Source organism: Miniopterus natalensis, chromosome 5 (assembly GCF_054644295.1).
Source record: "Miniopterus natalensis isolate mMinNat1 chromosome 5, mMinNat1.hap1, whole genome shotgun sequence".
NCBI classification, from domain to species: domain Eukaryota; kingdom Metazoa; phylum Chordata; class Mammalia; order Chiroptera; family Miniopteridae; genus Miniopterus; species Miniopterus natalensis.
This window is the reverse complement of record NC_142085.1, coordinates 83,124,375-83,138,664: the sequence shown is the minus strand read 5'-3', so window position 1 is coordinate 83,138,664 and position 14,290 is coordinate 83,124,375. Positions and strand designations below refer to the sequence as shown.

The 14,290-nt window shown below is 49.9% G+C and overlaps 1 protein-coding gene across 3 annotated transcripts in view; it reads right to left on the bottom strand.

The window, feature by feature from the left end:
- Positions 1-4,292: 4,292 nt before the first annotated feature.
- The window catches only part of AKAP12 (A-kinase anchoring protein 12), a 73,107-nt gene continuing 63,109 nt past the window's right edge, over positions 4,293-14,290 (bottom strand). For all 3 annotated transcript variants that reach the window (XM_087817689.1, XM_087817690.1, XM_016211553.2), the window contains 2 exons: positions 8,148-13,047; positions 4,293-7,015 (listed from right to left, as the gene is read on the bottom strand). In XM_087817689.1, coding sequence (XP_087673815.1) covers positions 8,156-13,047 — 4,892 coding nt within the window. In that variant the 3' untranslated portion in view covers positions 4,293-7,015; positions 8,148-8,155. The remainder of the gene's footprint in view (positions 7,016-8,147; positions 13,048-14,290) is intronic.

Sequence of the window (14,290 nt, the reverse complement as noted above, 5' to 3'; positions counted from 1 at the left end):
TTCAGGTAAAACCCCAAGTAGCTGTTTAAAAAGATGCAAGCACTTAGGATGGTGGGGGTGCAGGAAGAGCTTTTTTATTTTTAATGTGTTTTCATTGATTTTAGAGAGAGGAAGAGAGGGGGAGAGAGAAACATCAATGTAAGAAACTGATTGGCTGCCTCCTGCACACCCCCTACTGGGATTGAGCCTGCAACTGGAGCATGTGCCCTGACGGAGAATCGAACTGGCAACCTTTTGGTGTATGGATGACACTCAGCCAACTGAGCCACACTGGCCGGGACGGGAGCAGCTTTTTCAACTGTTAACCTATTTGTTCTGTTATTGAGGCAATTAACGTAAGTCCGTTTTACAGTCTTATGTTACTACAGTGGTCCTAAAACTTCAGCACATCAGAATCTCCTGGAGGGCTTGATAAAACACTACAGGCCCTGTCCCCAGAGCATCTAACTCAGTCCAAGGTCAGCCCAAGAATTTGCATTTTGAATAGGTTCTCAGATGATGATGATGCCCTTGTTAACCTGTGAGCACAGAAAAGTCACAAAATACCTTGCATAGTTTTTGAGGAGGCCACCTAGACAGGCCTCCTTACCATAAGAGAGGAAGGGCCAGGATGAGGCGACAAAATGGCATTAGACCATTGGCCAAGGTCATACAACTACTTAGTGGCCATTGGAGCTCAGGTCTCCCAATCCAGGGCTCTTTCTGCGACCAACACACTGCCTCAGAAATCCTTCTTAGCAGTTGTTTAAATTCAGTTTTATATATTTTGTTAGCAAAGAAAAGATGGACTGCCCTGACCAGTATGGCTCAGTTGTTCGAGCACCGTCCTGTGCACCGAAAGGTCTTGGGTTCGGTTCCCGGTCAGGGCACATACCCAGGTTTCAGGTTTGATCCCTGGTGTGGGAGGCAACCAATCCAATCGCTGTTCCTGTCTCTCTCCCTCTCACTTCCTCTCTCTCTAAAATCAATAAAAACATTAAAAAAAAAAAAAAGATGGACTAAAGAATTATTTTATCTTTTGTTTAGAGATGCCCCTAAGCAGACAAAGAGAAAGCCACCAGCCGGAGAGAACAGGGAGCCGTAACGACGCAGGGTCGGTCTGAGGAGCCCCGGGAGTGACGGGAAGAGCCTGCAGGCTGGCCCCTCCCCACCCAGGCCTCCACCCCATGCCCCCCCTCAAGTGTTTCTAGGGGATGGGCTAGCAAGCCACAGGAACTGAAAAGTTTTGCACCAGGGAGAGGAGAGAAAAGAAATGCAGATGGCACAAAGCCGATGTGTCCTCTCTAAAAAAGAGCGTGTCTGAATAAATGTGTATTTATGAAATTGTAGGGGGATTAATGTCATCATTATTCTGCATCCACCAGAATATTTAAGGGCAGCAACAGTCTTCGGCAGTTACAACACTGCTTCGGGTGGACAATTTCTCCTAAGGACTAATGCTCATGCATTGGGGCCCGTTTCGCTTCCACTTTCACAGCAGGAGGCAGCAGGTGGGACCGTGGTCAGACACCCGAAATGAAACTGCTTGTCGGGGAACGTGAACTCTGAGCCTCCCCTCTCCCGACCTCCGAAGTGTGTGCATGAGGGTTGTTTTCTGTTTTTAAAATAAATCTATGTTGATTTCACAGAGAGGAAGTGAGAGGGGGAGAGAGAGAAACATCAAGGATGAGTCATTGACCGGCCGCCTCCTGCACGCCCCCTGCTGGGGATCGAGCCTGAAACCCGGGCATGTGCCCCGACCGGGAATCGAACCTCGATCTCCTGGATCCGAGGTCGATGCCCAACCGCTGAGCCACGGCCGGCCGGGCTGCGTGGGATTTTAAGCAGTGTCCCAAGGATCTTGTGTCGGTTATCCTTCCGTCTCCAGGACATAGGGAGCACAGAGGAGCCATGGATGTCTGTCTGTCCTGAACTCGGTTCTAAGACCCATCTATCCCACTGCCCATTCTGCATTTATCCTTGGAGACCCCATAAGCCCACCAACTGGAACATTTCCCAAACTAATATTATCTCACCACCCCCACCCGACATACATGACCCCATGTGTAGGTTGGCGACCCGGAAACTTCCTTCTTCACCCCACATTGTTCCCCTGACAGATAATCAAGTATCGTGTCTTAGTGGTTATACCTCTTCATCAAACCCACATCTCTCCAGCCAAATTGCCACTGCTTTAATGTGGGCCTTCATCAGCTCGTCTGGATTTTAATAACATGTTAGCTAGTCCCCTCCCACCTCCAGCCTTTAATTCTCTGGAAGCTAGAAGAAATTATCTAGCTGCATTGGCATTTAAGATCGAAAATCGTTTAAGCATCTGTGACTCCCCCCACCTCATTAAATTCTAGTAACACCCTAGCCCTGTGATAACCAAACTCACAACCGCCCAGCAATGCCTGGGAGGCACTAGCATAGGGTAGACAGCTTCACTTCCCTGCTAAACTATTTCAATGACTTCTTAGCATTGATCTCATTCCTTGAAATAGCCCGCTGGCCCACCCCACAGTATCAATTCTGTAAAGTCTTTTCAAAAGAACCCTAATTGTGTTTAGGTTTCAGGTTCTCGAGGCAACCCCACCTGCTTTTCCAGGAATTAGGTGAGCTCTTAAGGCTAACAGGGGTAAACAGGATCAAGCACAACATGGTTTTTAAATCCACCTAACTTATAGTATTGCCTCTGTGCTCCTTAACTACGCCAATATTTGGATTAGAACAGAAGGAAGAGCACAGTGTTGGGTTAGAACTAGGCTTTAGTATTCCACATCCTGTTGGAGGGAAGTAACACACCGGGTCCTAATTTCATCATTTAGGAACCGATCCCCTACCTCAGTCTCCAAATATGAGTGTTATAGTAAAGCTGCTCTTAAGAGGTCAGGTGTTAACACTTCTCGGTGTTACAAATTTTAATGTCAACAAGCAATGTTATGAGATTACAGAGCAGAACACTGTAAGGATGCCAGTTATATTTCCATATCAAGAAATGGGTTTCACCGTGGCCTGGTGGCTCGGTTAGAGCGTCATCCCGGGCACCAGAATGTGGTGGGTTTGATCCCCCGTCGCGGTGCATGCGGGAGGCAACAGATCAATGTCTCTTTTCTTCTTTAAAAAAAAAAAGAGGAAATGGGTTTGATTTCTAAGCTGTGAAACATTTTCCTAAAGAAACTTATTTATTATTATTTTTTTAATTCCTCACCCAAGGATATTTTTTCCATTGTTCAGAAAGCCTGGGAGGGAAAGACACATCCACTGGTTGCCTCCTGAACGCACCCCGACCAGGCCTGGGGATGGAGCCTACAACCGAGATACGTGCCCTTGGCCGGAATCGAACCCTGGACCCTTCAATCCACGGGCCGACGCTCTAACCACGGAGCCAAACCAACTAGGGCTGCTGCTAGTAAATAAATTTTTTTTTAAAAAGCCATGATTATTTCATTATCTTCACCCCCATGCCATCCCCAAGCCCTGGCCACCTCAGCCAAAAACCTGTGTTATCACTTCCGAGCAGGTGAACTAAATCTCAACTTTCTCACATATAAAAGTAGGCCCCAGACCATTTTCTTTTTTCCCCCTAATCCACACCCAAGGACATGCTTAGAGAGGGGGAGAGAGAAACACCAAACCCGCAACCCAGGAATGTGCCCCGACCAGCGATCAGGCCGGTAACCCTTTGGCGGCACAGGACGGTGCTCCACCAGCAGAGCCCCTCTGGCCGGGCCCAGATCGTCCTCCTACTTCCAGTGATCCAGGCTGGAGACGGTAAAGAATTTGGTGAGGAGACACCTGCATTTACACAAAAACGCAAGGCTGCCCGCAGGTCCATTTCCAGAATCACACTGGGAACGAACAGTCACGTAGACCTGGAGTCACTGGACACACTGCTCGGTGTTCGGGGCTCACCCTCTTGCTACCTGGAATCCTTGGACTCTGTCCTTTCTTTCCCGGTGGAGCTGGGTGAGGGGTTCAACTCCAGTTCTGGTGGTTGGTTGGGATTTATGAGTAGGTCTGCGTGACTATCCAAACACTGTACATGACACCGTGTTCATCTGGGGGTTCTGGAGGTCAGCCAGAGGTTTAATAAGATTCCAGTGAACGGGGCCCCCGACCCAAAAAGGTTAAGAACCACTGATGCGGAGATTTTTGCGAATTCACACATATCCCAGGTACATTCCAGACGCGCGCGATGCTCTGTGGACAGCGCCACAAAGGAGAGGTGAAGTGTGTGACAAATATCACGACAGGAAAGAGAGAGGCAATCAAAACTGAATTAGGGTGAAATTACAGAAAGGAAACCCATGGCATTTTCATTAGGTTGCATTTTATTTAGATAAATGAAAAATTTGCCCCCAAACAGAACTAGGAATCAGATATTGTCTCAGATTAAAAAAACACACAACAAAACAGAACTGCTAGGCTTGAAGCTTACACGGAAAGCTCAAATTTTCAGCCCTTGACTATCTGTAGCTCCAAACATCAAAGGAAACTTTTGGAAAGAAGTACAGAGAGAGGCAACTTGTGTGAACCAGTAACAAAATAACCCTTAGGGGCACAATTTAAAGTCCTCGATTACAAGAAGTGGCGGGTGTACAAGTCTTGCATTGCTTTCTGTTGTACATGGTTCCGTGGAAATGCCAAAAGTAGCAAAATTTAGGCACTTGCTCCAATTTCTGCAGTTTACATGATTATTATGAACTTGGTAAAGTAACAGCAGCTTTAGAATGATAACACAGACCTGTATTTCCTGCTACTGTTCATAGCATTCCTCTTGTTAGTCACACAGTGTTGCTTAATGGACAGAGGTACAGAGCTTGCACAGAAGGACCCAGGGCACATCCAGACGGTGGTACGAGCAGCACAGTCAGGAGGACCAGTGGCGACGACCTGCTTGGCCACACGTCAGTCCACACGGGATGACCCGGCAGGATGGAATTCACACCAAAAAAAGAAAGAAAATCTGTTCACCACAAACTACACAAATCTTTCATCTGCTCAAAATAGTAGTTTCTTCCTGCCACAGAGAGAAAGCTGAATCAATATTGGAGCTCTCATGGACTCCTTCCAAATTCTTGTCATCTCCAATACTTTTTGGTTGATCTTCAAAAATTGACACTAGCACTTTTTTTTTTTAAGTCTCAAGTTGGTAAAAGAAGCTACTTAGATGAGAGGGGTTTTTTTGCGGGGGGGAGGGGATTTTAAAGTTTAATAATTAAGCACAGGTGGCTATTATACATGAGAGTAACTCCTAAAAGGATATTCAATGCTTTCCAGCTACAAGGCCATACATTGTTATGAGGTGTCTCTATTATGGCCAATGTTTTCTTGTAGACAGGTGTGTTGGTATAAGAGAAACCACTCTTCAGTTCTAACAGCAAATTTTCTTTCTGCTAAAAGGCTATTCTGGTCTTTCTAGAATGTTATGCTTTAAAATCATTAATTGGCAGTTGAAACGAAAGTTCTCAAACTGGAGGACTGAGTTTAAGTAAAATTTAAGAAGTATATATGCCAGGCAAGTTTTACGTGTGAAAAAATGGGATTTTATGGTAGACAAGTGAGTACTGTTTGTGTAGAAATTGTTTGATAGAATCCTTTATATATTAGCAAGAACCATAAATCATTTGAACATTTTTAAAAAGTTCAAGATCACCTGTTAGGCAAGGCATTCTTACTATTAAGCCTTCTTAAAATTTCTATCTAGGAACATTGGTCATTAACAAATATTAATGCAGAAAACTGACCTTTTCAGGAAGATACCAGCAGATGGTAGCATTGTATCAGTACCATCCATCTGAAAAGCTGCTGGTTTATTTTGGTGGATACCTATCTGCTATGACTTCCTCTGAACATCAGCTCAAACCGGTAGAAAGTGGTCACGTCATATAGTGACATTAGAAAATTCTAGCTTATTCTGCTCTTAGGATGCAGTAAACATATGGCCCAGCCTTCCTAGTATCTAATAAAACCAGCAAATCTAAGTGAAGCAAATATTTTATTTAAATCAGGTGTCAAATCACAGTTTATCCAAATTGAACATAATGCAACATTGTTCTTTAAAGAGTGGGCACAAATATGGCACAGACACAATCCATCATCTATCAAAATACCATCTGTAAAGAGCCTGACTTATTCATGCTGCGTGGGAGTGTGGTCCGGCACATAATAAAACCCAAAACTTAAAAACAGTCCATTCTTTTCTTGATAGTATGAAAAACATTTCACTACTTTGCCTCAGGATTCAGCACCCATCTGTCCAAACAATTAGGAGAAAAGACCTAAAGTTAATCCGCTACTAAAAATAAAAACAACAAAACTTCTAACCTCCATTGGGCTAGAAAGAAAAATTTCACAGTAACAATGGAACATTCTGTATGTTTCCCCCCAAAAATGCTTTTTATTTTTAGCATACTGTGCATAATAGGAAAGCGACCAATGTCAGAGTAATACTAAACGCGGACCTAATCCTTAGTGAATTTTAAAATAAGAACTGTAGCTCCTGCTCGGGAATGTTATGTCTAGGAAGCTGTCTTCACAGGTTTCATACAGGAGGCTCAGTGCTTCCAAGGCTTCACCACGGCCGATGCCCCGTCACAGACTGTGTGATACATCGGAAATGTACGCTTCCCGCACATTTCCTTAAACAGTAAGAAAAAATATACACTAGATACAGGAGGAGGATTACTTAAAACATACATATAAATACATAAAGAATGAAACTCCAGTTTGAGGAGTGGAACTAGGTACTGCCAACTCCAGCCCCAGGTTAAAGATTCAGGACCTTGAATGAGAAACACGGTGTGGTGTCAAGGGGAAACGACAGGCGGTCTTGCGAAGAGGGAATGTGAACTGGCTCTAGCTCCCGATGAAGCCTCAGGATTGTCGGGGGTTCTCTGGAAATGAGATCGGTGGATGGGCCTGCTCTTCGGATCTCAAAGGTCTGAAATATTGGTCTTGAGTCTCATCAGCAGCATTCATTTTCTTCTACCACTTGTCTTCACATTCTGGTCTCGCAAATTCACGGGTCTAACTGTAGGAGAACGGGAGAGTCAAAAGTAAATAAAATCTCCTTTTCCTCCCTCCTCATTTATTTAACCACAGAACAGCTATGAAGGCGGGTGCCCATTACTAGAGACCCGGATATCATAGTTTAATTCTCTAAGAAAGCAAGAGGGTCGCCCGGCCGGGCGTGGCTCAGCGGTTGAGCGTCCACCTAGGATCCAGGCAATCGGGGTTCGATTCCCGGTCAGGGCACATGCCCGGGTTGCGGGCTTGATCCCCAGTCGGGGGCGTGCAGAAGGCAGCTGATCAGTGACTCTTCTCATCATTGATGTTTCTATCTCTCTCCCTCTCTGAAATCAATATATATTTTTTTTAAAAAAAAAAAGCAAGAGGGTAAGAGTCTGCAACATATTATGATCTGAGACATCAAAACCAATTTCTGAGGTTCCCTAACAGCCAGGCTCATCGCATGCACTGGAATTTTTTTAATATTTGTTCATTCCTTGGATGGTGTGGCTCAGCTGGTTGGGCATCAGCCCGGGCACACCAAAAGGTTGTGGGTTTACTTCCCAATCAGGGCACATGCCTGGGTTTCGGCTCCATCCCCAGGAGCGGGGTGCAGGGGGCAGCCGATCGATGTACCACACTCACATCAATGTTTCTCTATCCCTCCCTAAAAATCAATCAAAAAAAACTTTAAAAAAATGTTTGTTACTACTGCTGAAGAAATTCCTTTTTCTTTCTAGAGAGCTATAAACTAAATTTCAAGCAATATATTAACCTACTTTGGGCTTCTAGTTATAAAAAAAAAATTCAACAGACTCATCAGTATGGGGCTGAGTGAGCACAACGTATTTCTTAGGCCTTTGGCCAAACACGCAAACTTGTGCACACTCATGTGGGCCTTGATTATCTTTGAAAACAGTCACACTGGGGATAAAACGAAATCGTCATTTTCGTGACGCCAATGTGACTGAATGGCATTTCAATGAGAGAAGAAACTAACCCAGATCTCCTAGTCTGGTTGTTAGTGATTCCCCAACGGCAGGTTCTGCATAAAAGCGTAACGATCTGAACTCCTGCTTCCCTTATAACAAATTTGCCATCAAGTGGCATTAAAGGGGAAAAAGTTCTCTTAGAAGAAAAGGCTCCTGGCTTACGTGATGTTTTAGGGCTCCGTAAGCGCCGGCGCTGCTGGCTGCGTCTCTCTGCCCTGCGTCTCCTCCTGCGTTTGCGTCCTGATCTCTTTTTCTGAGTCGCTCTCCCCTTTTCCTTCCTGAAATTCCACTTCCTTCTCTTTTCGTTTCGGTCCATTTGCATCCGGGGACTCTTTGGTCAGGTCTCCCAAGGCCTCGGCGTCTTCCAGGGCCGAGGTCTGGTTCTCGGGGTACTCGGCAGCGGACAGAGGCTTCTCTGTTCTTTCTCCCAGGCCAGCGCGATCGCCATCTTCCCGCACAGACTTCGTCCCGGCCGCTTCTCTCTTTCCCCGGGCTGGGAGAGCCACCTCTTCAAGCTGCTGGTCATTTATGCTGGAGCCTTCGGCCTCGACGGCCGTGATCTCTTCTGCAGCTGCGGTCACATCTTTGGGACCATCGGGGCCTGTCTGTTCGGTCACTGCGGACTCCTCTCTGGCGGTGGTAGCTTGTGTCTCATCCTCTGCAGAGACCTGAAGTCCCCTCGCTGCTTGACCGTCGACGTTCTGTTCCCCTCTCTGACTGTCAGCTTTTGTCAGCTGGGCCGGTGTCTGGCCGTCAGCGGCTCTTTCTTCTGGACTCACTAGCTGGTCAACCACTGTCTGAATTACGTTCTGCACGAGCTTACGGCTCTCAGTCTTAAGTTGCAAAATCTCATTTCCAGCCTCTACGTCTTCCTCTCCGGCTTCACTCCCTCTGGCGACCTGACGGCTAACCTGCTCGTGGGGCCCGTCCAGCTTCCCCTTCTGCGATGTGGTCTCATCTCCTTCCAGGTCAGCGCCCATGCCCTCTCCAGGGGCGGCAGGCACTGTTCCGGGTGCTGGTTCTGCCCTTGACTCGGGCCCTGTGGGCACTGCCTCTTCCCCTAGCTGGACCACAACATCTTCTTTTTCCGAGGGCTTTGCTTCCACTTCCAAAGGTGCATCCGCAGACTCCAAAGTTCCAGCTGTTTCTAGAAGCTGGATGGTTTCTCCTACAACCTTCGCCGCCGCTGCAGCCGGTAGAAGCAGTGCCGCCTCAGAGCCTTGACCTTGAGTGTCTGCGCCGACCGCGTCCCTGGGGACGAGCCAAGGAGAACTCTCTTCAAAACCCATCGCTTCCTTCTCGGCGTCTAAGGCGGGCGCGGGACCGGCCTGGACCAGCTGCGCACTGGGCGCCTCAGCGGCTTTGGGCTCAGGTTTCTCCTGGCTCCCTGGGGCTGGCTCGGCTTCCCTCCCCTCCCCCTCTACTTGCACCACCCGCTCCCCCTCCGCTGGGGCTGGAGGAGACCGAGTGCGGCTCTGCAGTTCAGTATTATCGTTCTCTTGAAATTCAGCCTCTTCGGTAGCTTCATCCTTAAGGGCAACTTCGGTGGTCTTTTTCTGACTGGCTGCTATTTCTGCGTCCGCAGGCACGTCAAGCCCTCCAACAAATGGCCCGTCTTTGGTTTCCTCGCGGGCAAACTGGCCGGCCCCTTGACCAGCCTCAGTCTTTGAAAGAACGGGGGCGGTCTCCACCGATGCCTCTTTACCCGACGCCTCTTTACTCGCAAGTTCTAGAACCTCCTCGGCATCTGAGTGCTCTTTTCCTTCCTCCTGGGGCTGGAACCCAGAGTGTGCTGGAGGCGCCTCTGCTCCCGGCACCTGCGATTCTGTGCCAGACACCACCTCGTCATCTGCATGGGTCCCCATGACCTCGTCTTGCTGTGTGGCATGGCCAGCTTCACCATCTGCCACCGGGGTGCTCCCACTGGTCTCACTGTCTGTGAGGGTTTCGGCCGAGTCGGGGGCTATGGCCTGCTCCAGGACAATCTCTGACTTCACCCCAGCCAAGGCTTCGGCTTGACGGCTGGCTACAAGCTCGCTGGAGGAGACACCCTCTGTGACTTCGGGAACTTCTTCAAGGTGTCCTGGGGCGGCCTGTCCGACGCCCTTCCCCTGGGTCGTTTCTTCTACGTGTCCCTTCCGTGCCACCTCCATCTCTCCCTTCAGATCCGGCACCTGAGAGTCCTCTTCTGCTTCCTCCACGGCTGGCAGTCTCGATGCCACTCTCTGCGTTGTCGGGACCATGTCTTCCTGTCCTCTGGCCTCAGGCAGCCGGGTCTCCTCTCTGACCTTCTCTGCAACCGCCTGCAGGACCTCCTGGGTGCGCCGCTGCTGGTCCTCCACATCTGGCAGGCCGCCCTCTGCCTCCTGAACCGGCGTCGCCTCCTCCGTGGTGTCTGGGGAGTCACTTAACTGGGAGACAGCCGAGACCATGTCGGTGGTCTCCTCAGCCCCCGACACTTCTGCCACTTCCTCTGCACTGAAGGCGTCCGTGGTTTCCGCAGCGGTCACGGCTTCAGAGGTTAACTCCACCTCACTGGTGATCGTGTCCTCGGCGGCATCGTAGCTCTCGGGCAGGGTTTTGGTAACAATGGGGGTCTCCTCTGCCCTGACCTCTCTTTCCAGCACCTCTCCAGCCGGGGGGTCGAGAGGCTCTGTCGCCGAAGCAGAGATCCAAGAAGGGGACCTTTCCTCGATGTTGGTGACGGCCCGCGCCCCGTCGATGACCGTCACGGTCACGGTGTGAACCAGACCCTTACTGAGCTCCTCCGACACAGCAACCGCCGCCGCTGGCTCGGGCTGCGCCCCGCTGGCTCGGGCGTCCCGCGCGTCAGTGGTCTCCCTCTCCACGGCATCGTACTCGGACAGGGGCACCACGGCCGGGACGTCCGAATCGTCTTCCGTGGCTTCCGCCGGCCCTGTGTCTTCGGGCGCCCCTTGGTCTTGTTTCCCATCTGACCTCTTCTTCCTCCGTCCAGGAATAAACTTCTTAATCGAAACCCAAGACTCCTCCTTCCCGGCTTCACCCTCTGCGGCTGAAGGTTCTGCACCAGCCCCCGCTCCAGCGTCTTCGCTCCTCTCTTCCAGCTTTGACTTGGACTTTTTTCTGGGGGTGACTAATCTTTTAAATGACTCCCAGGTGGAAACGCCCTCCCCTTCGGAGGGGCTGCCCGCCTGCTCAGGGGACGAGCTCCCCTGCCCTGGCTCGTGCTCCTGGGCCCCGGCGGGGGCAGCCTCTGGCCCCGCTTCTCTGTCTCTTGCCGCTTCCTCGGGTTTCTGGCTGTCCCCAGCCATGGGTCTTGGTCCCCCCTCCTCATCAGAAGAGGATGCCTTCCTTGCTCGTTTCTTGGACGACCCCACACAAATTAAGGCTTCCCAAGACACTGAGGTGTCCACCTTGCGCTTGGGCTCCTCGGGCTTTGGCTCATCGCCGTGTCCCTTCCCTTCCTCTTGCACCTCCGAGGCCCCGCTCTCCGCGGAAGACAGCGTGGCGCTCTTCACCTTGTCCAGGTCGTCATCCTCCCTGTCGCTCTCCGACAGCCTGCGGACACGTTTCTTGGGCGTCACCATCTTTTTGAAGGAGGCCCAGGGAGTCACGCCGCCTTCCCGCTTCTTTTCTCCATCCGAAGTGGTCCCCTCTTCGATCTCGCCGTCCTGGGGAGCGGCCGCCTTCCCCTTCTCCAGACACGTCTCCTCGGGCTCGTCGGGGGACGAGGCGGAGCTCTCGCCCTTCTGCTCGTCCGCGCTGTCCGCAGAGTCCGCCTGCACTGCCTGGTGCTCCCCCGGCTCCTCCTCGCCTCTTTTCACTTTCTGCTTCTTTCCTGAAAGCTTTTTCAAGCCAGTGCTCGTAAAAAGCTTCTTCAGAGGGCTTCCCTGCACCTTAACTCTCTCCTGCGACGCCAGCGCCTCCGCCTCGCTCACCAGGCCCTCGGGCTGTGCGGCCGGGGCCTTCTCGTCGGGACCGGGCTCTGGTGGCTGGGTGCGGTCCCCTCCGGGGGCACCCGCTGCTTTGGTCTTCACCTCTTCGGGAGGCTCAGCCTCCTGAGGCCCGGCACTGGCTTCGGCCAATTTTTCAGCCGGCGGGGCCTCTTCTGTTGCCTCCACCTGGGCTTTCTGCTCCTCTGTCCCCTCTGTCGTGCTAACGTGGACCTCTGCGACCACCTCTACCTTCTCATCGAATATTTCTGTAGCTAGCGGGGCGGTTCTCGCTTCAGGAGGGCCCTGCGCCTGGTCTTCGGGGGGCAGCTCCACCTTCTCGTACTCGGCCGATAATCTGGCCTCCGCCAGGCTCTCTGCGGCGCCCCGTGGCGGCGGCTGCTCGACGGCCGCCGGTTTCTCAGAGGTCTCCTCCGTGCTCTCCTTTTCTTCTGCGTCTGCTCTTTCTGGCTCCTGGTCCCTTTTCCTCTCCAAAGCTTCCAGCTCATCCTCTCTCGGTTTCCTGAAACTGGTCTTTTTCCGCCAGCCGGCCCACCCCTGAGTGAAGAACTTTTTGAAGGGTGACGCCGTCTCGCTGGCCCCTGGACTGGTCGGAGAGTCGGGAGACTTGGTGGGTTCCCTCTCTTGTTTCTCTCCATCTCTGCCCTCCTCCGCTGCGTGGCCAGGCTCGGCCTGAAGAGAAATTTCCGTGCCGCTCGGCTCGGCTTTCAGAGCGTCCTGGGGTTTCTCCGTGGACTGCTTCAGTTCGCTTTCTTTGGGTGCTGCCTCCCCAGCCTCCCGGCTGGGCTCCTGGTGGTCGCCGGCCCCATCGGATTCTCCTGCCCCCTCGCCGTCCTCTTTGCGGACAGTGAGCAGCTGGACGGTGTCAGACTTCTCATTCTTATCTTTTTTCACAGTGAATTTAAAGCCAACAAACTTAAACACCTTCTTAAATCCAACATCGTTAGTCTGGGACTCGGCGGGCTGCATTAGCTCTTCTAGATTGCTCTCCGAAGAAGGAATCTGCTCAATTATTTCAGGGCTTTCCTCCTGCCCATCCTTCGTGATGTCTTGAACAACTGCTGAGTTGGCGGCCATCTCCTTATCTGAGCCTCTTTCATTTACATCTTCAGATTCTCTCTGTCCAACTATTAACAGAAAAAAGAGAGGGGTGGGGGAAAAGGGGTAAAATGATTACAATTCAAGAAAACGGAACGTTTAAAAAACACAACCAATTCATACTTTCTTTAACATCAGCAATTCCAGGGTAGGTAAGTGTCTTAGTATTTGTGAATCTCAATAGATTAGGCAGTGTCTGCTTCTTTCAAATGACCTTTAAAAAATTCAGGTTCGCCCAGCTGGCGTGGCTCAGTGGTTGAGCATCAACCTATGAGCCAGGAGATCAAGGTTCAATTCCCGGTCAGGGCACAGGCCCGGCTTATGGGCTTGATCCCCAGTTGGGGGCATGCGGGAGGCAGCCGATCAATGACTCTCTCTCATCACTGATGTTTCTATCTCTCTCTCTCCATCTCCCTTTCTCACTCTGAAATCAATACAAACATTAAAAAAAAAAAAAAAAGAGTGCTACTAAAAAAGTAAACAGGAGCAGGGCATAGTTTCTTATTTAAAAAGTGCCAATCAATACATTTATATATAACTTCCATTTTGGTCCGTGTAGTCATTCTACTGCATCGAGAATGAAAGATTTCTTGAAATGCATTTCCGTGGCATGCAGTACTTCTTAAAAAGGTCCCCAATCATAAAAACACACTCACGAGAGAACTTTCCACAAACACTTCTAATGGGACACACAAGGTGTGACCTTTTCGTAAAAGGTGGATGATGATATTGAAAATACACCAGAGAAAAATGTCAAACCCCCAAAATAAACTCTATTCCAGTACAGTTTTACTAGTAATGAACACAAACATAAATTTCCTACCAGCAAGCATGAGGTAAAAACTACGTCATTCACTAACCTTTCTAGAATTCATTAGAAAATGCAAGGATACTTTGCTGACATCGTGGGAGAAAATAGGTGTTATTCACACCATCCTTCCCCCTTCCCCCTTTTTCCTTCGGTGCTCCTAAATCCCTGTTTCAATTTGCAACACTTTTTCTTAAATTCTGGGATGATGGGAATGTTTATGGTCAAAACTAGGGAAACAAAGATGAACAGCTGCCAAGTGGCGGACAGAAAAGCTATTGCTGAAGCGGGGTAGCTTAGCAAGATCCCGATGTTCTCTTCATATAGACTGATATATGGGCTGAGCACACACGCACAGAAAGTATATAGGATCACAGAAAATTTAAATGCCGTCAACTGGTCTGTCGTCTCTTTTGGCCTAGGTAATCCTAGGAGTGACTTGTCAGAACGCTCTTCCCGATGGG